Raw genomic sequence first — 27,241 nt, 5'->3', positions numbered from 1 at the left:
TCTACCCCGTCCTCTTCCCAACGCCATCACCAACACAGGTCAATAATCCATGAGGACCGCATTACCCTTGTCATCATGCAAGATGTAAGGGTATATGTAGGTCTCTTCATCATTTGGCTCCTCCACGTAATGAACTGGAGCGTCGCTTGGTGGGTGGGTCACATAAGGACCAGGCGGTCTAGGAATGCCGGTGGGATTTATGTCCATTCTAGGGACGGCGGGTTTCACATTGTTAGGTGAAGGTAGAACCAATGGGGCTTCCCTTCCGAAGAATGGCTACGGCCTGTTAGCTAGATAAGGCTGGCCGTAGGGTTGTGAGTATGGAAACCTTCTTGGTAGTCTGCATTGTGTAGCATCGCGGCCGAACCTCCCGCAGTTGGCGCAAGGTCTTGACCTAGGGTCTTGACACTCGGCCGGCAAGTGTTTTCCTCCACAGTACACGCACTGGATGTGCGGGCGCATTGGTCGTCTCAGCATGTCCTGTATCTTGGCTAATTCCATCTTGACCTCTGCCAGGCCTTGGTCTGTCTCGGTGGCTTTCCCCTTATCTTGGGGTGATGGGTTCAATCGCTCACTAGAGGCTGGCATTCTCTCTAAACTCCGCGGGTTGGTTTCTTCTAGATTTGAGCTCCTAGAGCTCCGCTCTTTCAGCTAGTCATCGACTCTGATGGCTTCCTCAAAAACCCTAGCCACCACGTCTCGCTGCAAGCTTGAGTTGCCTACCAGTGCCTTATATAACTCCTCATCTCGAATTCCGCTGATGAATACAATTGATACTGCCCTGTCAACTAGTCGCTCGCCTAAGGGGATTCTTCTAAAGAGGCTCCTCACATGGGTCACATAGTCGCGGATGCCCTCCTTCTCCTTATGTTTGATGTTCATTAAGCGTACTAGCAGGTTGTCGGAGTATCCGGGTTCGGCAAACCTCTTGACGAAGAGATCCTTGAGGTTGTTGAAGTTGGCTCATTCTATGGCATCCAGGCTTATATACCACGTCCTACCCTAATCGCTTAAGCAAAGTCCGAATGCTTGCGAACGTTGAGTCTGGTCGTTCAGGCCATTGGCTTCGCAGACTTGCTCAAACTGCTCGACAAAGCTGTACGGATCATCATGTGGCTAGTACTTGTCGAGTTGCTTGGCAACAATCGGTATTTTGGCCTGGCTCTTTGAGCCCTGGTTTGCCCCTAACCCTGCAAGCAGCGACGTCGCTAGTGCAGTGGCACTCTGCTCTACTACGGTGTTATTGAGCAGCCATTTCATGAGGAGCTCACTCAGCATCAGATCTCCCTCTAGTGCTCTTTCCTGGTCCATTCGGTTCCGGCCAACCAAGTTTAGCACTCGCTGCACCTCATGTAGCTCCATGCTTTGCCTTAGGCTCCTGGCTTGTTGATCCCTATTATACTCGGCTATGCCTTGCGGGCTAGCCTTCTCTCCTCCTCTAGGTCTGCAATGATTACATCTGTTGTTCTGCCACAGTGCTCGTATCGGGCATGCGCATCGTAACTGCTCACCATCTGATGTATAGCATTTGGGAATGCGCTCACATCGAGCTCCTTGGTAAACCGATGGTCTGAGCCTTCCTCTGTCATGGTCGAATTCTTGCGCCTCGCTGCGTTGTCGATCAGGTTAACTAGTCGTGATAGGTCCTTGTCGTTGGCGCTCCTCGCTTGGTTCTCTTCTACGCTTTGCGTGTCCATCTATGTCCTGGGTCCTCTCCTATCGGTGGGTTCCTTGAGCGATTTATCTGAGTGAGTTCCCTTAATTACTGAATACAATTCTTAATTCATCGCCACTCGGTGAGTGTGTTGTTCCTCGTGCACTTGTGCCCAATCAGGCTTTCAATTTCCTTAAGTGTACTTCAAGTGTAAAATTCAATGTGAGTGTAGCAAGCAATTCCTCGGTGCCCCACTCACTCTCGCTCGTTTCTAGCCTGATAGGCTTGTAGGTCCATTTTTCGGCCGTGTAGTCAGGGTTTAGGGTTACTTGTTTGTTTCCTTGTTCACTTCTGATCGATCAGGTCTTCCTGGTTCAGCGGCTTGCATTCTAGTCCGTGGATCCCTCAACTGTCTATCGCCCACCGCTAAGCGGCTGTGTACTACAATTTCTCTTATCCCGGGTGCCAGAATCAAGTTCTGAACGCCCGATGGGTTTCGACAAGTTGTGCTAATGCGTGTTTGCTGGTCGGGTCAAATTTCTGACAACTTTGACAAAAAGCTACATTCAGACCAAGTGGTCTGAATTGCAGGGTCTGAGTGGGTCACTCGGACGGGCCGAATGGCATGGGGTCAAGGGACGAATCTCCAAATCTGGCTTGGATGATTTTTACTCGGACGGGCCGAATGGCCGGTTTGACAGATTTGGACAGGTCGAACCGCAATTGGCTGAGGGTTGAATCCTGGGTGTGGCCGAGTTCCGATTTTGGAATTTGGATGGGTCGCTCAGACGGGCCGAATGGCACAAGGCCGAATGGGCCACGTGGTCACAAAGTTCTAGCTCGGACGGTCCGAGGAGGGTCTCTCGGACGGGTTGACTCGGAGGGTTCCGACCGAGTGGCCGAATGGCAAGGGACTGAAGGCCGATTCTGGGCCTCGGCCCAGAAGCAATAGCTCGGACAGGCCGAAAACGGCGCGACGAAAATAGCGCGATGCCGATCTTGCCTGGTTCTTATGATTTACTCAACCATTACAAGCACAAACCTCCAGATACCATCTAGGGGGTTTGAGGGAGGGATTCATATACCTGAATGGATCGGTGAGTGCATTGGTGCTGCGATCGAATCACACGGCTTGGGGCTTTCTAGCTCTCTCTCTCTCTTTCTCTCACACTGAAATGGAATAAATGAGTTCTCTTTTGGCCTCTCGGTTCTTATATGCCCTCCCAGCTGTGGTGTTCACACCCCTGATCCCTCTCTTGTCGATCTTAGTCCTCACTAGCTAGCATTTTGCGCATTTGCATGACTTTTTCCCTGTTTTTCCCCTGTTTTGAAACAGTGAACCCTACCCTTTTCCGGTTCAATCGCCTAGCTCTAACCTACGCTAAATGCAACAAAAATCGAAGGCAAAAATTTGGAATAGATTCTCCATGCTTTCCAATCATCAAACAACCAAAATATCCAAAATACTTACTTGTTCCGAAGATTAAAAGCACCCAACTTCCTACCTATCTCAAGCTCCGTTTTTGGGATGAATACCCTACTTCGATGCTCGATTTGAGGCACGCAAATGCTCAAGCTTGAATCCGTTGGTCCCGGCAATGGAACCAAAAATGTGGGAGCTTTCGCTCAACCGCCAAGACCCTCGGATCGCTTATTCTTTCAAGCGTTTCAAGGAGCTCTAATGGCTATCTCTCACCTAGCCGACGCGTCGTCGATCCTACGAGTGTAGTGAGCTTACCTTGATGCTCGATTGAGTACCCTCCTCTCTCTTGCACTCCGATAGCTCCACGATCCTAGATGCTAGCGCAAGCATCCTCAAGCCTCCTCCATCTCCAAGCTCCATCCTCCATAGCCGTGCGTGCAAGAGAAGAGAAGGGAAGAGAAGAGAAGAAGAGGAGAGGAGATGGTGAAGAGCTTCACCCTCTTGATCCCTCACCCTCACACACACTCACTCCCTCACACTCTCACACTCCCTCTCTCAAGAGCACACACAAGCAAGAAGGAGAGAAGAAGAGAAGAAGAAGAGGACTCCTTTTGCCACACACCAAAGAATGAGCTTCTCATTCATTTTTCAACTTTATATACAAAACCCTAAATCCCTTTCGGGCGGTCATCCCCTTTTCCTCTTTTACATGGCCGGCCGTAGCCTAGGCCCTCTTTCCCATTTCCCACCATTCTAATTTACCCTATTCCCACTAATGCATACACTTTGCACAGGAGCGAGCATGGCACTCTTTTACACAGATTTGGGGGCGCTCCCATATTTTAATGGTGCGCCTTTTCCTCTTTTATTGCCGTGGCCCAACATCGAAGCCTCTTGAGGGTCGTGTCCGAATATTTGAATTTTTCAGGGATTGGTTGCCAATCAAGGTGCCTTTTTTGCTCTTTTTCCTTCTTCCCAATTTCCGCTCCTCTGTGCTGCGGTAACGTGGTCAAAAACACGGTAACATTGTTTGACTTAGTAGGCCATTGTGCTTTATGTTATATCTTATCTATACTTTGTGTACATTGTATTGTGTGTGGAAGAAGAAGAAAAAACCAGCAAGAAAACTTTTTGTCCTCCATCTCTATTCTTGTGTTCTTAAGTGAGCTTCCTCTTGTATGTATGGTATGTATTTGGCGTAGCAGCTCAAGCAAGTCCCCCCACTACATGATTCATGGCATGGTATCAGAGCGGCACCACTAAGAGAGGCTAGTTTTGAAGGTTGAAGTAAAGGAGAAGAAGCAAGGATTCGAGCGAGCAAACAATGGGTAAGAATCTCTCACATTCTTTCACTTTTTCTCTTGGATAGTGCTTATGGAGGTATTAAAAGCAAGGCCGAGCAAAAATATTAGATTGCTATAAGATTGGTATTTCGGGCCTTGTTCGAGACCTACAAGGTTGTGAATAGTAATTTAATGGTATACTTAGATTTCAATTGTGTTGACCAAAAGTGAATCCACAAGTTGTAGATTTCAAATCTGTAAGTTCTGAGGTGTTTGCTAGGAAGAAAATAGCTCTTTTATCTACAAATAGGTTTCAGATTACATGTACTATTATGCAATCAATGAAAAATGCTACTTGTTGTATTGTTGTGCACTTGTTGTGAAAGGTTAGAGAAGACTTGCTTGCTATTTTATATCAATTTTGTGACAATATCATAGAAATGTGGAAACCTCATCATTGACAAGCTGGATAAGAACAACAGCCCATCATGAAACTTCCATTTGACAAACTTCCTTATTGGAAAAGGCCTTTACGAGTTCATTTCAAGTGAAAAAAACGAGCCACAGCTAAGTAGCCCTCTAATTGAAGATGAATTAACAAATAGAAAGAATGGAATGCAATGGATAAAAAGGTGATCTATTGGCTATCTCTAGTCGGTAATACTATAATGGGCCATTTCATAGATGCAGAAACTTCACATATAGCTTGGACAATTTTTGAGAATATATTTTCAGTAAATACAAAGGCACAGAAGATTCAACTCAAGTAAGAGTTGAATACTTTGAAAAAATGAAAAATATATATCAATGAGTATGTTTTGAAGGTGAGGAGCATTGCAGATGCTTTGGCAATGATTGATACAATGCCTAATGATGATAACTTGGTTTTATCTACTTTAGGTAGCGTGAATAATGAGAAGGCCCGAAAATCATTTGTCACTTCTATATATGTACGGAAAGCCATTTTCAAATTTTAATGAGTTGGACTCTCTCATGATCACTGAATAGATCAACATGTAGGGCGAATCGTCTAAAAGAAATAGTGAATAGATCCAAGATTTTTACTCAAGTTCAAGAAGGGGACGTTGTAGATTCTCTTCAAGAGACCATGGTATGGGATATGTTGTTGATAATCAACAAAACGAGTCACAAATTGATAGCTTGATGAAATGTAAGTTTCAAGAGGCCATGGAAACTTTAGATTCAAGGGAAGCTCTAGAGGATACCAAAACTAGTGCCATGCCATTATAGCCCATTCTTCCCCTAAAGCCATTCGAAAAGTGGGGAATTGATTTCATTGGCCTCATTGATTCGCCAATCGGAAGAAAGCAAAACAGATACATTTTGTTCTATACGAACTATGTGACAAAGTGGTGTAAAGTCAAAGCTCTCAAGTGGGATGATGGCAAAAACATGGCCATGTTCTTGTACGAGCATACCATTACCCATTTTAGCAGTCCCCTAGAGCTAGTAAGTGACAAAGGTACTCACTTCCTCAAAAAATTTACAGAAGAATTGATAGAGTTGTACAAAATCCGCCATTTCTCATTCGTTGACAAGCATCACAACATTTGCAGTAGTCAAAGGTATCCTTGTGGAGGATTAGCCACCAATATCCTGCGAGCAAGGACTTTCTAGGCTGTCACTTCTCCCACGAAGTCACCTCCACAGGGCTCGTCGTGGTATACTTTCAACACTATTACAATCTCATCTCCACTACAACACATATTTGCAACACTTCATCCTTGTCTTGCTGGTTGTCACTTCTCCTACAAGTGCCATCCACAGGGCTCTTCGTGGCATGCTTTCAACACTATTCCAATCTCATATCCTACAATACATCTTCGCAACACTTCATCCTTGCCTTCCTTGTACATTGCGCCACCTAACAAGGTGTAAGGGGCTAACTCCAATAAAAGCTTCTTCTTCTCACAGCTAGATATACTAGGAGGATATTGTTGAGTAGCCAGTAGGTTGGCTATGTCTGCATACCATGGGGTTATAGTTTCGACTAGAAAAAAGGGAAGCATAAGGAGGGTTTGGAACATCACGCTTCTCTTCGTCACTTTGAGGGATTCGCGGTGGATGATCAGCCAGGACATGGGAGTGATCAGGTTTAGTAACCACTTCAAAGTCGAACTCCTGAAATAGAAGGAGCTATCTTATCATTCGTCCCTTCACATCTACTTTGTTCATCAAGAAGGATAGGGCCTCATGATCCACATAGAATTTGAAGTGCGTCGACAGAGCAGGTAGTTTTGGAATTTCTCCAAGGCAAACACCATTACTAGGCATTCGAGCTTCATCATTGTATAGTTTTGTTCTCTATCGGTTATTTTTCATCTTGCATAATAGATAGGTTGGTCTAACTTTAAGGAGCCTTTTTTGCATAAGACTACACCTAGGCCTTCGGCTGACGCATCAATGTGAATGGAATTTATTCGTCCAATTAGGAGGTTGCTAGATGGGTGCTTCAATCAAACATTGCTTCAGGGTGTTGAATGCTTCATCACAATCAGTAATCCATGTAAACTCTACATATTTCCTAAGGAGCTTATGTAAGGGGGGCTACCTTTGTCGCAAAGCGTGCAATGAACTTTCTGTAATATCCCACATGGCCAAGGAATCCCCTCAACTATTTGAGGTTAGTTGGCATTATCAATGCTACAATCTTGTCGATCTTGGCAAGGTCTGTTGTCAAGAACTCCTAAAGAGACTCCAAAGATGCATTTGTCAGGGTTGAGAGAGATCCCATACTCTCAACATCTATCAAAGCACTACTCTAGGTGTCCCCAATGCTCTTTACTACATTGTTCTACTCTACATTGTTCTGTTTCTCCTTGGGAAGATTGAACTTCACCGTTTTTTGTCAAAGGGAATGTTCTCTTTTGGAACTGTGGGTTCTCTTTTCTTGGCATGCGTTATTGTTGCAACTTTCAATTCCACCAAGTTGGAGGTAGGTTCTTGGGTCTTCTGTTGGATACTAGGGATAGCTTTCATATGAGCCAGACTAGGATAGTCTTTTGCAATGTGGCCTTCTCCTTTGCATTTATTACATAAGGGTTTACAGTCTATGGACCTTCTAGGGTTTGGACAGTTTGGTGAGATGTGTCCCTTTTCTCCACATTTGTAATACTCGACTTCTAATCTCTGGCCACTGCCAGACTATCGTCCTCTATAACTCTGAGAGGGAAACCTCCTTGGGCCAAAATTAGGACTGAACTTTCTAGGCTTTGGTTCGATATCCTAGGTGGTCATCTTGGATTCCAACGAGTTGAATCTTGTTTCTTCATCTTTCTTCCTTCGTTCATGCAACTCCTTTAAGAGAGCAGATATCTTCTGTATGGTTCTTCCTCAAACAATACAAACAGAAGGCTCTAGGGGATGGTTGGTTTTCGGGTACATTCAATGGCTAGGTATCCCGCTTGATGGCACTTTCCACACCATGTATTAGATTGCATCACATCTCCTCCACTTGTCGTGGATTGGATATGTTGGCAGTATTCACCTTCAATGTTTGTAGCTCTTCTATAATCACATCCATCAACTTCTTCTTGTTGCTTGCAACTGAATTGGATAGGTAATCCTTCAAGTTTTCTCCTCATGGAGTACTTGCAATAGGGTTTTGCAAAGCCTCTATAATCATTGCAAAGACTGGTTGGGTTGATCCAGAGGGTCCTTTGTTCTGATTCTGATTTAGAGCTCTTGTTGAGACTAGGGGTTGTTGGTTCCAATTGGTAGGGTTCCATTGTTTTTGTTGAGTTGCCATCATGGGAACTATTTGAGGCCACTGTTGAGATACTGCCATCTACAGCCACTATGGATTCAGTGCACTGTACTGCGACATTGTTTGTATCTAAGGATAGGGGTAGGGAATTGTCCATGGGGATGCATTTGGTGGATATGCCATTCCTTGCATGGGAGGAGGTAAGACTTCTCTTCTTGAGATCATCGACAACCTTACTTCAACTTCATCATACAATCTTGCACCTTCCACTGCAGCTTACAAGTTGATTAGTCTTCTCAATTCCACAAACTTACGAACTTTTGGCTAAAAGCCTCTAAGGAAAACTCCCTTCTAGATGTCTTCATCCAAGTGATGGTTGGTCTATCTCTTCAGTATGGATTCCATTCTAGAGACGTATCCTTCCAGCCATTCACTAGAGGACTAACTTAGGTTCTAACTTAGGTTCTTGAACTCCTCTCACATCTGCTCTAGAACAAAATCGATTATGCTCTTCATATTCTTCATAGAATTCATCAAGAGACTACAAAAATACAAGAGAATACACCTATTTGAATGGAAGTTATCACATAGCATTCTTCTTTAAAGATTCCATAGCTTTCTCTCTCAATCTCTTACTCATAGATACGTCATTTTGCATAGATTTAGCTATCTCTCACTCTCTACCTCTCTCATACATGCTCTCTCTCAATAGTACAATGGAATAATCAAGAATAATCATCCATAACCCCTCTTTGGTCATGGATACCCCTCCAAGTGGTATGTCTACTATGAAAGGTCACCAGAGCCACTACAGTGTCCTTTCGCATCTCAACAGTGTCACTGTCACTTCAGTCTTTACTTGAGTCTTTAGTAGCTACTTCTTTCACTTCTTTGAGCTATTTTGAACTTGTATTCATCCCACATAACTTACAGAGGCATACAAAAACAAAGACAGAGGCTCTACAGACTGTCAATAGAGGGTTAATAGTAAGTCATTAGAAAGCTGTTAGCTCAGCTAGAACCATTCAAAACCATCAAGAATCATTCAATAAGCTTCCAAACACTCTCAAACTCCATCGATCGTTATTCCAACCTCTCGTATAGAAGAAAACAAAGCAAAACACAGAAGCTCAATAGACTCAATCAGAACCAATCAGACACTATCAGAAGATCAATAGAAAATATCAAAACATCATATCTCCACTAAAAAACATCGTGAGCTTCTTATATCTAATTAACCTTATCCAAAACACTCCCAAACACTTCCAAACCACTAATCATCATACAAAATCTATCAAAAACCAACCATTCGGTCCACAAAAACAACAAAAATTAGCCAAAAAAACAAGTCATTTCAACCCTCAATATCCATACACTTTATGTTATTTAAACCAATCCTACTTGCCGAGGGGGGAAAGAGGGGTCGATCTAATTTTAACACATTAATTTTTTAAAAAACAATCATCGTTGACAACACTACAATCTATACTCATATGATGTCACATAGTCTACATTGAAGCCTATCAAGGCTTTTAATTGTAAGGCCCCCCCATCAAATCAATGCCCAACACAGCCTAAAAGAAGTATCAATGGCCTTTTTAAAAGGTTAAACAAGCCTATCATGATGCAAAAGTCTCTCACCTTCCTAGATGTGGCCTATATGATAGGCTTGATACCTCACACATTTGAAGTACATGTTTTCACTACTTGTTCTAGTTTCTGGTTACATGTCTTTGAGTATATGCACATGCAAGGGTTTGATGGCCTCAGATAAATGCTTTACAAGTCAATCAAAACCATTATGGGTCCAAGCTCCCATTAACAACAATGGGATTGTCTATAATGACCATTTTCTCATTCCTAAGCTTGTTGTGATGAGTGGGGAAAGAAGACGTCACCACATTAGAAAATTCTCATGCATTTTTCAAAAAGTACTTCATGTATGTGAGGTATGAGAGTAGCCTTTGGAGGCTTCTAAGGTAATCTGATAGGCTTGGAAATAAGGGCCTTCCACTTCATCAATAACAACATGACCATGTCTAGATTAAAGCCTATCAAGTTTTGAAGCCATAATAATTAGGTTCTACCCCCCTGGAAAGTAGTATAGCATGCAAGAGATAGCAATTGATATTTTTTATGTAGCATTATGTAAATGAGAAGAAGGAACACTAAGAGCTCTCTATGTATGGTGATATGGGTCAAACATGATTTTTTTAATAAGTGAGTAATGTATTCATATTGTAATATGTACATCATGATGGATGAAAAGGACTTAGCCCGCAAAACTAGGTAGATAAAAGCTTAAAGGTGACCTTAAAGACATGTGTATTTGATCATACAGCTTTCAAAAATACCAAAATGTAAGACTTGGAAGCCCTAAATACATTAGCTAAGGGTAATTTCCTCTCCTTTTTCATCGACACAAGATTTTGATTGGTCCAAATGGACTTCAAAACAAGGGCCCTAACTATATGCCAAATTTTCATGGTCTCTTCTCATCAATCTTCCTTGCATCTCCAAATAAGACACCTCTCATATTAATATTTTCATTTAGGCTTTCTCTTTTAAACCATCCCTTCATCTCCTTCTACATTATCATGGCATTCCTATAGTGCCAAAAGAGATGAGTAATAATTTCTACATGTAGCATACAATTGCTACAGGTAGGGCTCACCTTGCCGATTTCACCTATTCTATCTCTTGTTGGTAGCTTCTTTTGCAACAACCCTCTAGAGAAACAAATTTAGTTGCCTACTCAAAGTAGCATGGTAGACTCCTTTTAGCCTACTAAGCCATGTATGTAGTGGGATATGTGGAAAAGACTTCCAACTATTATTAACTTTCCCTACAATATCATTCTTGGGCAGATAGAAATCATTCCACTTCTTCATCAACTTCACTGGGTTTTCTTTGTGGTGAACTAAGCAACTCTAGACGTCTCTGGGGCCTATTCTAGTCACAAGCGGCCACATATCATGCTTTCTTGATAACATTGAATTGACTAGTTCTTCCTCTTTGTTCCCCAATTGGAATTTTATACAAATTCCTTACAATGTTATCACTTCCATGCTTTTGGGTTTCCAAATGTCAAGACATCAAATCATGCCTCTCTCAACTACTTTCACAACTAATTTGGGGTATGTTATTAATGGTAGAGTCTCGTCCTTGTAAGCATAGGGGAATTTCCACATGCATTGTAGCAAATATACATTGGCCTACCTATCATCACTTGCTCTCCATTCTAGCTTAAGAAGGACTAGTCTCCATTATTCAACTAGCATGGGAATCATTTCATATCCCTTAGTTCACAGCTTGGTACCTAGAGGCCAGAATCTTATCCTCCCAATTTAGCATCTCCTAAGACCCACATGGCAACCTTTCTGTGGCGATGACCTACCTAATTATAAATGTACGTGGTTCATTAGAACCCAAGTGAGGTAGAAGTCTAAAGATAATTCTCCTAGCTTTATCTTTTAAATTCTCAAGCCCAATCCCACCACTTGAGGTGGGAGAAGTAACAAAATCCCATGAGATGAAGTGCCATATTTCCTTATCCTCAAATCTCCATAAGAAAGACCACATGTTCTGATTGTTAGGTTATATTGGTATAAGTAAATAATAGCCTTGAGTGAGCTCCTATTACTTGACAATTGACTAGACTTTGATTGTCAACTCTTGCTCTTGGTTTTTCTTCTACATCTTTGGCTATGCATCTCATGATCAATTGTGGATAATTGGTATCCCACCCTGGGGGCATGTTTCCAAGAGGCATTACCTAGAGGAATGATGGCCTTAAATGATTCTCCTCTATGCATTTTTAGAGGGACGATAATCTTAAATGGTTCTTCTCTATGCATTGGGACAAGTTCCTTGCACACTTGATTCATTATTTTGTCTTCTTGTCTCTTCATCTTTAGATTTATAGGAATTTATGATAAGTTTCAAGCAATTTCTTCTACAAATATAATGTATAGAAGAGTTTTAGCATGAACATGACTTTGTATAAGCCCTTGATGTTAGTAGTGGAAGAAGACCTATAATTTTAGCATCAACCCAATGAGGGGATAAGCATGTGGACTAACCCTTGTTAAAGAACAAATTGATCCAACTAAGGCCCAACTAAGGCCTAAGGGCAACCACTTGGATAAAAAATGATTGAGTGAGTATATTGTTTATCATGATGCCATTCTCTCATGGCATCCACATACCTCTAAGATATTCATCTTGCTCATACTCTTTTTTCATGGTATAAAAGCCTATAGCATTCTCTCCTTCACATGAGCATCAAACATCTCACTAGGTCATACCAGTAATAACTCATTCTCCATAGCTAAGCTACAAAGGACATATTTGTCCTCTTCAAGATATATCTAATCCTTAACATACCCAATCATCAAGCTATTGTGCATAACTTTAAGCCTACAAAACCTTGACTATAGACTCTTCAAGAATAACTCATTGTTTAGATAAATATCTACATCCTCGATGCAATCTATCTGGCAAGCCACCATAGCCGATAAGCTTATGCCCATGAGTTTTTCTCCTTAGCATCCAACACACCCATAATTGTAGGAGCTATTTATCCCAAAGTCAAGAGCGAAAGAAGGCAAAAAAAAGTCCCAACACACAATCAAGACATTGCACTTCAAGAAACCATGGAGAGACCTCAAGCTTAGGGGGTGGTCAAGGCCTTCCTTTGCAAGTGTAGGAGCAGGAGGAGTTGTGCAAATTTCAAGAATCTTCTTTAAGCAACAACTAGATTGGAAGTTTGGCTATCTCTCTCCATAGGCAGCTCAAAATCACATGTATAAGCCACTCTATGGCCTCAATCAGAGGAAGGTTTTCATTAAATGGGATAAGTAATTTTTGAGAAAATTAGGTTTTTTCCTTTTGGCATAATTATGGCTTTTGTCTAGCTAATAAATCATTGTCATTGAAGTAAGCATGTCCAATTCTCAAGGTTTCATCATTATTTTACTTCCATCATCAATCTTCAAAATTGATTAAGTCTAGAATGCTTTGACAAACATAAGACGTTAAAACAAATGATTATGTGTTTATGCAGTGGTCTCATCACTACAATGATCCTTGAACATCTAAATGCCAGGCCCTATTATTCTCAAGGTCCATATTTCAAAATGAAGTCTTTTTGTAGGGCTAAGAGGCAACATCAATGACAAAAGCCATATATTTAATCCCTAGAATAATTGTGTATCTATCGAAAAAGCCAACATCAACCACAAAAAGCCATATCAAGCTTCTAAGTTGAATTGTCTTTTACAAAAGAGAATATTGTCTATAATCAAGATATAAATGTAGGATTAAGTCCAAATGGAGGTACAAAAAAAGCTATTGAAACATAACAAAAATCCTTGAGAGCTAAGAATATTACACTTTGGACATGTTTTGGAGGGATCTTTTGCATTAGCAATGAGATAATGTGGAGAGGGAGGAGGATGAGGGAGCAAGGAGACATGAAGGAGAACAATGAAGCTTTTGCTCATGGCATGACTATTCAAGGAGCTTGATAATAGGAGATGAAAATTAAACATGTGGCAAAGCTCAATGAGAACTAATGGAAAAGAAATGGAGAGAGAGACCTCTTGTTTATGGTACTTTAGTATTCTTTTGTGTGCTTTGTGTGCGTGCATGTGTGCATGCATGCATGCATGTGTGCATGAGTGTGTGCGTGCATGCGTGCGTGCGTGCGTGTGTGTGTGTGTGTGTGCGCGCGCGCGTGCTCGCGCACATGCACGCACATGTGTGTGTATAAGTTTGGATCCAAACCAACCAAAATACCTCACCTCCGACTTTAAACCTTAAATGTATTGGTTCCTCTTCTTGTCAAATCAATTGATTGGTCCTCTTTCTATTGTAAATGAAAAACAACTTGGATCCAACAAAAGGAAGATTAATAGTGTACTTGTAGCCAAAGAAGGAAAAAGGAAGAATAAATCAATGTTCACAAAAAAACTAAGGTTTCATGTAAACCACATTGCACTTTCTTTGACCAAATTTTTCAAATTTTGAAAAATACAGTTAAAACATCAAATTTTACAAAATTCTTGGGTGGAGATATGAAATATAGGTATTTGGAGTAAAACCCTAAAAATTTACAAAATTTTTAGGTGCAAATATGAAATAATTTAATTTACCTCCAAAAGTTTTAGAATGTTTTTATATCAATATTTGTACCATTTTGGATTATGAAATGCTCATTTTAAGACCTTTAACACTAGACATGTTTAAAGTAGCAAGCTTTAAATTCTATAGTGTACTTTCTTGTTCACTTGAGAATTTTACATGTATCAAATGTGGCATGCAAAGCACACTAGACCGAACAAAATTGAAGAAAGATATGAAAGGGATCATTTAACTTTTGGTGGGCCAAAATGGCGATGTTGAAGAAGGTAGAAAGAGAAGATTCAAAAAGGTTTATCATAATCTTAGTTTTAGCGAGAGCAAATATAATTTGCTTGGAAAAATGACAAAATGCTCAATGACTCTCGCTTGCCACATAAAAAGCTCCTTTCTAAATAATCCTAGGGTGTTTTCCTCTTGGTTCTTCATATTGTGTTGCTAATCTAACAATATATGAGGTTAAAATAACTAAGAGAGACTCTCATAGGTTTTCACTTTCATAGTTTTAGGTGGCTATTTAACATGTTTGTTATAGCTGTCCATCAACTTTTTGGTGGTTGAATTAGAAAATTGAGCAACCTGTGGATTTTAAAAAGTACCAAAAGTTTCTACATCTAAACCAAAAGTACCAAAAGTTTTCTGCATCTAAACTTCTATTTACATTTCACAACCAATACTCGGTGAACTTTAATATATTTGTTCATTTCACACGTTAACTTTATGGAAGTTGTCTTGAAAAGTCGAGCATCTTGTGCATTTTCCAAATTTTGGCTTCAACACCAAAAGTCTTTTACCACCCACTAGACTCATGTTTCTATTTCGCAGCCAACTTTAAGGAAACTTCAACATGTTAGATGCATTCACACATTAACTTTTTCGTAGTTGACTTGCAAAATCAAGCATCTCGTGCATTTTACAAACACATGCTTCAATACCATAAGTTTTCTACATCTAGACTTGTGTTTATGTTTCACAACCAACCAACACTAGTTAAACATTTCATTTGTTGCCTCAATTCACGTCCATGGTCTCCACCTTTATGGATGAGCACTTGTCAAGTTGATTGCATGAATAAAGGATCGACATCCTTGCATTTGCCATTGTCTCCTGTCGGGTTGAATCAATGTTCATTTAAAACACACCCCAAGATCTCACTTTACATTCATTACTCTCAGTTCTAACCTCCAAATAATTCACAAGGGAGCTTTTAGGAGTATTAATTCTTGCTTCAAATATTCATACCCAAGGTTTATGAAGTATGGATACATCTATACTACTACTTATTGTACAATTTCATAATTTAATCACCAAACTTGACATACAAGTTCGAGGCTACCTAGCAATGCTCCTACAATTTCTCCTCCTTATCAATTGTACACAATTTCAAACATTTGAAACATTTTTGTCATGAGCACATGCCACACATGCTTGCTCTCTCTCTACCAACATGTATAGTTAAGGGCCTTGTCTATTTTCATAATTCCAGTGGTGGCCACATGCCAAACTCTCTCTCTCTCACTCTCTCTCTCTCTCTCTCTCTCTCTCTCTCTCTCTCTCTCTCTCTCTCTCTCTCTCTCTCTCTCTCTCTCTCTCTCTCTCTCTCTCTCTCTCTCTCTCTCTCTCTCTCTCTCTCTCTCAATACATATGAATTTTACCAAAAACAAGTAAAAGAGAAAGAGAAAACACAAAAGCAAAGCAAGAAGGAACAATGCAGACACTCATATGAATGGTATTGTACTTGATAATGAGCAGGGATTATATTTAACTTTAAATATGCATAGCATGCCAATAGGCTTAATCTCACCTTGAAATGAGCCATTATTACAATAAAAAGGTGATGAATCATAACAAAAATCCTTGAGAACTAATAATATTATACTTTCAAATAGGTTTTGCTACCCCAATTGTTGATGTTCTTGCCTTAAAACATCACTATGACCTGATGTGTTCAATTGGATACATTCTATTACTCTATAGACCTTCCCCCTTGTAATTGGTTGGCAATTGTGGCAACACAACCTTGAGTTCTCCTTCACTCTTTTTGAAACATCTCATGCACACCACAAATATGGCAACCCACCCACTAGTTTTTAGCCTCTTTCTGAAAAAATGGTCGAGCGTGCCAATGCCATTATCATTTCTATTTATCAAATGGAAGTCTTGTTCACTACTTCGAAGACATTGTGGAGGGATCTTTTATGTTAGCAATGAGATGATGTGGAGAGGGAGGAGTGAGGGAGTAAGGAGACATGGAGAAGAGGGAAGGAGAGGACATGAAGGAGAACAAGGAAGCTTTTGCTCATGGCATGACTATTCAAGGAGCTTGATAATAAGAGATGAAAATCCAACAGGTGGTGAAGCTTAAGGAGAACTAATGGAAAAGAAATGGAGAGAGAGAGAGAGAGAGGGATGCATCTTATTACTCTAGTATTCATTCAAATCTATATATGTATATTGTATGTGCATACACACGTGTGTGTATATAAGTTTGGATCCAAACCAACCAAAATACATCATCTCAAACTTTAAACCTTGAGTGTATTAATAATTGTTGTTGTCAAATAAGTTGATTGACTCACACATGGGTTTATGTTTCATAACCAACACTAAGTAAAGTTCAACATGTTAGATGCATTCAAATGTAAAATTTTGGCAAACTAACTTGGAAAATCAAGTATCTTGTGCATTTTACAAACTTTTGCTTCAACACCAAAAGTGTACCTCTAGACTTGTGTTTAAGTTGCATAACACTATATAGACGTTGCATTTTTTGCCTCAATTCACATCCACCTTTATGGATGGGTACTAGTCAAGTTGATTGCATGAAGAAAGGGTGGACATTCTTGCATGCACCATTGTTTCCTCATGGGTTGAATCAATGCTCATTGAAAACACATTCTAGGATCTTGCTTTGCATTCATACTCTTAGTTCTAACCTCCAAATATTCACAAGGGAACTTTTAGAAGTCTGAATTCTTACATTCAAATATTCATGTCCAAGGTTTATAAAGTATGCATTCATCCATACTACTTCTTATTGTACAATTTCATGATCCAACGACCAAACCCAGCAATCCTAAAAATTTTCCTACATGTCAATTGTATGAAAATTCAAAATTTAAAACATTTTTTTTCATGAGCACACACCACACGTGGTCACTCTCTCTCTACCAACATGTGTGTAGTTAAGGCCCTCTTCGAGTTTCATAATTCCATCTCTCTTTGTGTGGTCCAAACCAATCAATTGATTTAGGGCATGGACATATTGGTCTTTCGATATGGTAAATGCTCATATAAATGGTATTGTGCCCAATGGTGAGGTTATATTTAACTTAAATTAGGCATAACATGTGAATAAGGTTAATCTCACCTTAAAATGAGCCTTTATTCCAAGGAGAGATGGAGGAAAGGGAGGGAGATGATATGGAGGAGAACAAGGAAGCTTTTGCTCATGGCATGACTATTCAAGAAGTTTGATAATAGGAGACGAGAATAAAACATGTGGCAAAGGTAAGGAGAACCGATGAAAAAGAATTGGGGGGAAGAGAGAGAAAGAGAGAGAGAGAGAGAGGGAGAGAGAGAGAGAGAGAGAGAGAGAGAGAGAGAGAGAGAGAGAGAGAGAGAGGGCTCTTGTTTATGGTGCTTTGGTATTCTTTTGCGCACGCACGCACACACACACATGTGGGTATATGCACATACAATATACGCACATGCAATATGCATACATACATACATACATGCACATACAATAAACGCACATACAATATTGTATGTATGTATGCATGTATGTATGTATGTGCATATATGCACATGTATGTGTATATGTTTGGATCCAAACCAACCCTCAAACTTTAAACCTTCATTGTATTGATCGCTCTTTGTTGTCATCAAATGAATTGATTGGCCCTCCTTATGTTGTAAATCTAAAATAACTTGGGTCTAGCAAAAGGAAGATTAATCATGTGCTTTGTAGGCCAAAGGAGGAAAAAGGAAGAACAAATGACTGTTCACAAGAAAACCAAGGTTTCATGTAAACCATATTGCAGGTTTTTTGACCAAATTGTTCAAAGTTTGAAAATGAAAGTTTGAAATCTTTAAATTTACAAATTTTGGGTCCAAATATGAAATATATGTACTTTTATTTACGTTACCTCAAAAAGTTTATGTCGAATGCTTTTATATCAATATTTGTACCATTTTTCATGACGTTATGCTCATTTAAAGACCTCAAACACTAGAAGTAACAAGCTTTAAGCTATATATGTACTTTCTTGTTCACTTGGACATTTTGTGTGTATGCAAATGTGGCACCCAAAAAGAGAGACATTAAAGAGATCATTTAACTTTTTGTGGGCCAAAATTTGGGAAGTTGGAGAAGGTTTTCTAGAAAGAGAAGATTCAAAAAGGTTTGTCATAATCCTCATTTTAATGAGAGCAAGTACAGCCTGCTTGCCAAAGTGACAAATGCTCATTGATTCTTGTTTGCCACATAACAAGCTCTATTGTAAATAATCCTAGGGGTTTTCCTCTTGATCCTTCATATTATGTTGCTAATCTAACAATATAGGAGGTTAAAACAACTAAGAGATTTTCCCATGGGTTTTCATTTCATGGTTTTAGGTGGCTATTTAACATATTTATTATAGTTGCTCGTCGACTTTTTTGTGGTTGACTTGGAAAGACCTTTGTTTACATTTTACAATCAATACTAGGTAAACTTTAACATGTTTGTTGCATTTATACATCAACTTTTTGGAAGTTGTCTCAAGCATCTTGTGCATTTTCCAAACTTTTGCTTCAATACCAAAAGTTTTTTACCACTACTAGACTCGTGTTTATGTTTCCTGGCCAACATTAAGTAGACTTCAATATATTAGATGCATTCACACATTAACTTTTGGGTAGTTGATTTGGAGAATCAAGCATCTTGTTCATTTTACAAACTTTTGCTTCAATAACAAAAGATTTCTACCTCTAGACTTGTGTTTATGTTTCATAACCAACACTATTCCACCTTCTTGATCTTTATGGATGAGTACCAATCAAGTTGATAGCATGAAGAAAGGGTTGACATTCTTGCATGTGCCATTGTTTCCTCTTTATTTGAATCAATGCTCATTTAAAACACACTCTAGGATCTCACATTCATAGTCTGAGTTCTAACCTCCAAATATTCACAAGGGAGCATTTAGGGTGTTCATATCCAAGGTTTGTGATGTATGGATTCATATGTACTACTTATTTTACAATTTCATGATCCAGTAAATAAAATTGACATTGTAGGTCCGAGCATACTAGGCAATCATACAAATTTTCCTACTTGAAAATCATACAAAATTTTAGAAATTTAAATCAAAATTTTTCATGAGCACACTGTGCACTGGCTCTATCTATGTGTGTGGGGGGGGGACCAACTTATTGATTTATGGCATGGAGATATTGGTGTTTGGATATGGTAGATGCTCATATGAGTGATAATGTGCCTAATGGTGCATAGGGTTGAGTTCATCCTCAACACCTCAATTGGCAAAGCCACCTTCTCAATGGCTGCAACCCTTCTAGAGCATTCAAGAATGTTTTGGTAAAGGTGGTCATTGATGAAGTTTGATGATGCCTCTATAAAATGTGATGCTCTCCTCGAGTTGATGCCCAAAAACTTTGTGAGTATCCATCTATTGTTTCTCAACACCAATATGTCCATTGTTAATGTACTGCTACAACGATCATCAGGATTAATATCGACAAAGTGTTGTTGCATGCATAGAGCCTTATCATCAATGGATTATCATGCTTGTAGCTATCTTAGTTTGATGCCACAAAACTAGATCCAATGGTCTTCTTCTTTGTACTTTGACAATTTGCATGATATTCATCTACTTTTGCTGTTGATCAAAATACTATCATATTGATTTAGAAAACTTTCCAAAAAGTTAGCCTTACATTTGTTAGGTTTGCAACAAATTGGTGAGTAGAGGAAACACAATGTCTAATGTGTGGCAAGGCTTTATGAAGTAGGCTTCATGATTATTCTCTATCCCACTCAAGCAATGGAGAGAACCTCTTGCTCCTCTCATATGCTCACAAGCCAACCTACTATTGGAAACTTGATGAGGAGGAACACCACCTTTGAGATCAGGGAGAAAGTCGTGCCAAGGAGAAGAGGAGAGACTTGCCCAATGGTGATCATGGTTGTGAGATGTCCTTAGGCATTAAGACCATGAATACAAGTTCCATCAAGAGTCTTCAAGATGAGTCGACTAGAGTCTCTTGATTGTGCTTTAGATGCTTATCTCAAGAAAGAAACTAGCGAGGGCATCTACAACCCTGGTGCTTTACTTTGAGTCTGTATCCAACCAATGACCACAATTTACAACTACATCCAAGCAAAACCACCCTTATGGGATTGAGCCTCTAACTACTAATTGTCTATCTCATCATTGCAAAATGATGTATAACATACCATGGAAAAATTAATGTAACAAGTATTTCCCTATGGTTATCCATGAATAAAGGCTTTCTCATTCACATTATATTATATTACGAAAGCATTTAAGTTATGAATATGAATGTGTATTTAGCTTTGTTTTGATAAAGTACTTGCAAGAATTGCCATGTCAATGCAAGTGGTTAGATCCATTTGCCACATTAATGCAACTCATAGCTACATCTAAAACTGGATTAGCACACTGCATATTTTGTATGGATCAACACGTGGATTAGGTGTCAACTAACTTCCCTAGCAAAACAAGGATGCAATTGGAACATAAACCTTAGTAAGCCATTTTATCTTTTGTTCACGCTTACTTTATACAAAAAGTTTCATTTGCAACTTTCTTAATGCTCACAACAATTGAAATGCATGTGCAAGAGGGGGGGGGGGGGGGGGCATGGTGGTTGTATCACCACACCAAGTAATTTAAATGAATGCACTAGAAATTTATTGCTATAGGAAGTAATTGGCATGGTAATGTTCACATTGTGTTTCTCATGCAAGTGCCCACATAACATGTGTGAATTCTATGTGTGAGGGAGATACTTGCATTTGCATATGGCATGTGCAATATGTGTAGCGTATTGAAGGAGAGTGTGGATGTGCAGCCAAAGGTGCATGACCTTAAACATTTCATTTTAAGTCTATAATGTGTTTTGAGAAGGGCATGTGGAAAGGCCTCTATCTATTGTGCTCCTACTATTTTATTTCACAATCTCTTGAAATTTGAGTGGTTAGGAGAGTCTCTATGTGTTTGTGCATAAATAGAGAGAATAATTCTTCCATGAGATAGACTATCAATAGTGAGAATAGAAGTATCTAGACACACATACACATATAGAATGTTATAATGTTTTTTACAAATTTTTGAAGTGGGTAGCTTGGGGGAGTGCAATGCAAATGCATACTTACATTTGATAGTATGTGAGCATGCTGACGCATTGGCATGATCAGAGAGAGAGAGAGAGAGAGAGAGAGAGAGAGAGAGAGAGAGAGAGAGAGAGAGAGAGAGAGAGAGAGAGAGAGAGAGAGAGAGAGAGAGAGAGGGTAGGTGTCTTTTTTCTTTTGCCTAATGAGTTGTGACCACTCGGTTTCCTTGTCACTAAGCTTGTATCATTTGTTGATGCCATCTAGGCTCCACCCATTAAGGGCTCTAGCATTATAGAGATCATTCCACCTGTTGAGCCTTCTATCATGTGTTGCCTTTGATAGAACCCATTTAAAGCTAATATTGGAAGAGGAGGTTTCATAGAACCAAGTTGAGAACTTGGAAGACAAGACTTAGAAGGGTACGATGGACTACATCCTTTGGAAGTCTTAATTTGATGCTGCAAAAGGTTTTAACAAAAAATTCTCCATGAGAGAGAGATTCATAAATTCATGAAGATTTCCTTACGCTGCCTTATATACCAGAGAGAAGTTGAATTTGTTTCTCACATGGAATGGGATTGCAAAGAGGCTAAGAAATTTTGGAGAACAATAGGAGAATAGATCGAGGCATTAGGCTTTCATGTAGGATTCAACATGACGAGCGTTTTATTTGGTGTAGATCGCCTCCTTAATGAAGGCTCTCTAAAAATTTGCAATATAGTTAGGGTTATTGTAATTAGAAGCCTACGAAAGTAGAGGAATGCCATTGTTTTTGGTAGAATTTCTAGGTTCACTCGTCTCGATTTGGAGGCTTGTAAAGAGGAGGTTTTGAAAGCTTGTAAAGGTCTAAGGAAAAAGACTTTATATTTAGAGGAGTCTTTAAAGCACCGAAGAAGGTTTATTGAAAAGCTATGTTGTGTCGACTAAGACCCAAGCCACACACAAGTCAAATCGATTTGCATTAGTTGTCAAAGTCCAAGTTTTAGGCACGTGACTAGGATGACCAAACTTTGCTTTTGTGCAAAGTGGGAGTTCACCAAACGCCTCGTGAAATAGAGGTACTTGGTGAGCTTGTTGTGGTCGACGTTGAGTGGCAGTAGTTGATTCGCTGTAGGATACTTCTCTCTCCTTGCACGCACATTTACTCTCTAATAGCTATGCCCGAGTGTGTCCTTCTCCCTCCTTCTACGCAAGGGTCCCATCATATTGTGGACTTGTCCACAGGGCTGCGAGATTGTATGTCACTCTCTCTCCTTCCACATGCCTATAGACCTACTTAGGGTGTTGTAATGAGAACATCTAAAAACCTCGACCAGGGTTATTTAGCAAAGATTAAAAGAGATCCCTGAATGACTGATGTGCATTTTTCTATATTAATATAATCTCAATATTTTAAAAAAGGCGTGAAAACTTCTTAACATACTTTAAAAATACATCCTTAAATTTTTAAAGGTTCTAACAAGGTAGTTTGAAATTCCGGCCTTTATGAGGACGGTAAAATAAAATGTCGTTTTCTGAAGCACCTCTCGGAGTCGTTATACAACATGAATGGCTTTACCGAAGCCTCGCCTCGCAACCGCCTCTCTTTGATGGCGTCCGCCATTGCTCCGCCTTGCAATCCTCAAATCCGTACAAGCTCCGCAACATCTCCTCCTTCTCCATCCACCTCTCCGGCATGGCGGCGGCATCACATTCACCTCAGCGGTTCGCGTCGCCAGGCGAAATTGTGCTCGCAGGCCGCAAACGGCAAACCTCACTCATTCGCTCCTCATCGCACCGGCAGTCATTTGTCACCAGCAGCCAGGATTGCCGTCAAAGCCGAGGGAGGCACTGATTCTCTGATAGCTGACGCCGGATATGGAGATTCTTTCTCATGTCGATGTCGGTAAGGCTCAGGAGTTTGCCTTCATGTTATCAGCAACATTCCCAGCCGTGACATGCCACCCTGATAGTGATTGTCCGTTGCTTTTCATGACGGGGCGTCCAGTGATGCGGTCGTGCGTACCAGCAGATCGTTGTTTATTGATGGCCTTGCTGCTGAAATCGCCACCCTTGCTCTTCCTGCTGTTTTAGCACAGGCAATTGAGCCTCTAGCTCAATTATTGGAGACGGCGTATGTCGGGAGACTAGGTGTGCACTTGCTATCTTTTGAAATATGACATATCCCTCTGCCGCTGTGAAACAAGCAAACTGGTACTTTTAACTGTTTCACAGTTTGGTACTGTGATTAGTGATCATTAACCATATATATTTTCATGGCAGCGATATTTGTTGTTCAACCGCCATTATGTACTTGTAAAGATGCAATAGCCTCTTGGTTTATGTTGAGCTTTTTAAATCATTTAGGAAACCTGTAGAGTTTTGGCAGCATGTATAAACTAAGCAAGGATACATGTCTGTGTCGTCAACTGTAAAGGGGCCATGGAATATACAAGACAGTTATGGAGCAGAATGTGTTATTTTATATACGTCATGTTTTGAGGGTGAAAATTGTGCAATTGAAACTTGAACGTGAATATCTTCTTTGGTGGCTCCTGACAGTTAGCTAATAGGTCCCGTTGTTATGGCCATTTGTCACATCAATCATCTGCTTCTACAACTGATAATGTGTGAGACAATGTGCTTTAATCAATGGAATCTTGATAAAGTGCTTTATTCAGTAATGTATCTGCCCCTTAATGAGTCGATCAAATGCAAACCTCAACTATTGAAGGGTGACTGACAATCCCCTCAGTTGAAGCGAAAATATATTATGGACACATATCCCAGTTGAAGGGAATATGCATTGTTTGCTTCCTCTTGTTTACATTTGAAAGGCATGCAAGGAACTTTTGAAATCATGCCATAGACTCTATAAGGACCTAAACTTAATAATACAGCACTGTGCAGTGCAGGCCATGCAAAACTTGCATTTGACACTGCAAAGCTCCTCCATAGGCAGAACAAGGGTAGATGTGTCCCATCAAATTGCTGGTGATCATCATTGGATTTTGTGGACAGTGGTCTGCATGAAGCTGATGAAACATCTCATTCTTCTTTTCCATCTTCATCCACATTTTAATCTCAAAGATCGAATTCAGAAGATCAATTTAATGAATGCAAATCCACAACATCATCACCTCAATTAGAATTCCCACCCAATCCACCCACTTCTTCCATGGCTTCTCCATTCACACTCTTCACCTTTTTATTTCACACACACCATCAGTGACATCTCATATCATATTGGGGTTTTCTTCAAACATAGGCATAGCCTTTAGGACCTCTACTTTTCTGAGTGGTATAGATGCACCGTTGGGGGAGGCTGAACCCTCATCTCACACACATTGGGTTTTTTTGCATGGACACCTCCTAAGCTTTCGCAAGTGTTGTAGTGCGCCCAAATGGCTATACCTGGTGGACCTACTGATTATGTTCCAATGTCTCAGCCTACAGTTGGGTAGGGCTATAGAGGTGGGGTGCCTTCTCTAGGGGCAACTTTTGGCCATTTTGACCTCCTTTCTATTCCTTCTATCCCTCTTATTTGACACTTCATAGTTCTTTTTCCTCGTTAGCCAAGCATGCATTCACGGATAAGACTCGTTTCTGTGGGTCTAACCACACCACTTAGTCAAACCTAATGAGTCATGTTTTAGATTCATAGAACTTGTGGAACATTGTAAAGGGATTGGAACCCCAACAAGATCCTCACCTTGTTCCATACGAGGTTGTTTGTTCTTGAAAAGCTAGAAGCACATCAACCATCATTAAGTTGATGCTGGGATTACTCCCAGAGTTTCCTTCACAGCTACAGCATTGTGGCCTTGCATCAGGGCCATGGGAACACTTGATTGATTGCTATGTGGTTTGGGATAAGACCCGTTGTATAAATCTTGACCATGAGTGCAAGAATTCAAGATCATAAAGTGGAATGACCTTCAATTTGGTTGAATATCGGCGATTATGCATTGAATTCTCCACTATAGGGGCTTCTAAGTCCTTAACGACGAAGTCACGTTGTTCTTGAACAAGCTTCCAAAGAAATATTTTCACTTTGTTCAACAAGTGATTTCACATTCCACCATGGCTACATTCTATGAATTTGAATGTTAGCGATTTAGTTACGCTCATTTGTTTGACAAAATTCATTGCATGACCACTTACTCTTTAGAGGGGGCTCTTGTTACCACTTCTTGGAAGGGGCAGTAAGGAAAAGTCAAGAATCAAAATCAAACTCAAACTCAAACTCAAACTTAAAATCAAAACCAAAACGAATCAAGTGAATCACAAGGGAAAGTTTACTCTCAAATCAGGTGATAGAATGCGCCAAAGGAAAATAGGTATTGCTAATACTATTGACAATGAGTATTGATCGAAGGTAAGACCTCTTAATCAAGTAACCCCCAACGGGTGGGGTAGGGTGGTGGCAATCAAAATCGGGGACCATGAAGGACTCAGATCTTTACTGTCATTGGTGAGCCATCACAAACAGTATTGTTTTTAATGCTAGAGGGTGTGTTTGACTGGTCTATATGACCACAGGTCCATCTTGTCTTTGCAGTGCCATCAGATGATGCGAGCTTAGTCCATACGTATGAGTTATCTCTTGAATCTTGACGAGGCAACCATCATGATCTACACTATTTGATTATGCACATCTTCGCCTATTTGGATGTGGATAGAAGGAGATCCATCACATGTGATGCTAGGAGGCATATTTTACGGTGGATTCCATGAGGTTTTTCGGTAGATTTTATAAAATTATTTATTTGTCAGGACTCGTACACAAGGAGGATTCCTTGTGCGAGAAGTTGATGGGAACGCTTGTCATTTTCGGACGTATATTAATTTAATGTGCACATGGTTGATTCCACAGTGGGCAATTTCGTAAAATACATACTTGAATTAAATTAAGGTTAGGACAGAGTTTCAACCTATTTAATTATTTTGTAGTTGAAGACTGCTAGGCATTCACTTTTGTTGGGTTTTATTTAATTATTTTCTAACAATTGTGAATGCTTTAGTTGATGTGCAGAGCAAGCGGCGGTGGCGTTGGGTAGCACCGGGTGATTGCGTGAATCTAAATACCTAGAAGAATTACTATTTTTGATGGGTGCGTGCCTTATCACTAAAGGCGTGGCACCAATATTTATTTAAGCGCGCTTATTTAATGTTTGACAAAACATTTATTATCTTATATATGTATAGGCGTTCGGTTAATTATTTTATTATTTGATATTGTATTTGGACACAGTCCGACTTTTGGACGCCTAAACGCCTTACTTTATATTTGGGCAAACGCAAACAAAAAGAAAGCAAAAGCATGCTATCTATAAAGTGAACTATTTTTGAGCTTGAAGATAAATAAATCTATAAATACATGCTTTATGAAGTGCTCACAAAAGGCATGGGGGAAAATTGCACCCAATTTGTCTCTTTTGTCTCATGTCGGGCAAATTTACTTTTGCTTTATACTTGAAATTATGAAGGTTTGTAGAGTTCTTTGTTCTTGGGGAAACTTTCGGCATTCACTATGCATGTGTACAGTGTCCGATCTGTGCACCAACATGAACCCTATTCAGGGCGTTTTTGTCTCTTAAGCCCTTGCAAAGAGGTATGCCCGATGTGGAAATAAACTCCTCGGTCAAGATATGCTTCCATTCTCGAGTGTCTC

The 27,241-nt window shown here is 40.0% G+C and overlaps 1 protein-coding gene across 1 annotated transcript; it reads left to right on the top strand.

The window, feature by feature from the left end:
• The first annotated feature begins 23,112 nt into the window (after positions 1-23,112).
• LOC148008037 (uncharacterized) lies at positions 23,113-26,683 on the top strand. Its single transcript, XM_087674516.1, has 3 exons — positions 23,113-23,473; positions 23,576-23,718; positions 26,592-26,683. The coding sequence occupies exons 1-3, from the start codon at positions 23,133-23,135 to the stop codon at positions 26,657-26,659; spliced, it is 552 nt and encodes a 183-aa protein (XP_087530642.1). The 5' UTR covers positions 23,113-23,132; the 3' UTR covers positions 26,660-26,683.
• Positions 26,684-27,241: the final 558 nt, after the last annotated feature.

The sequence above is a fragment of the Lygodium microphyllum genome, unplaced genomic scaffold (assembly GCF_053477565.2).
Source record: "Lygodium microphyllum isolate KBCC unplaced genomic scaffold, Lygodium_microphyllum_v1.1.10 scaffold_513, whole genome shotgun sequence".
In the NCBI taxonomy this organism is placed as follows: domain Eukaryota; kingdom Viridiplantae; phylum Streptophyta; class Polypodiopsida; order Schizaeales; family Lygodiaceae; genus Lygodium; species Lygodium microphyllum.
This window is presented reverse-complemented; position numbering and strand designations above follow the sequence as displayed.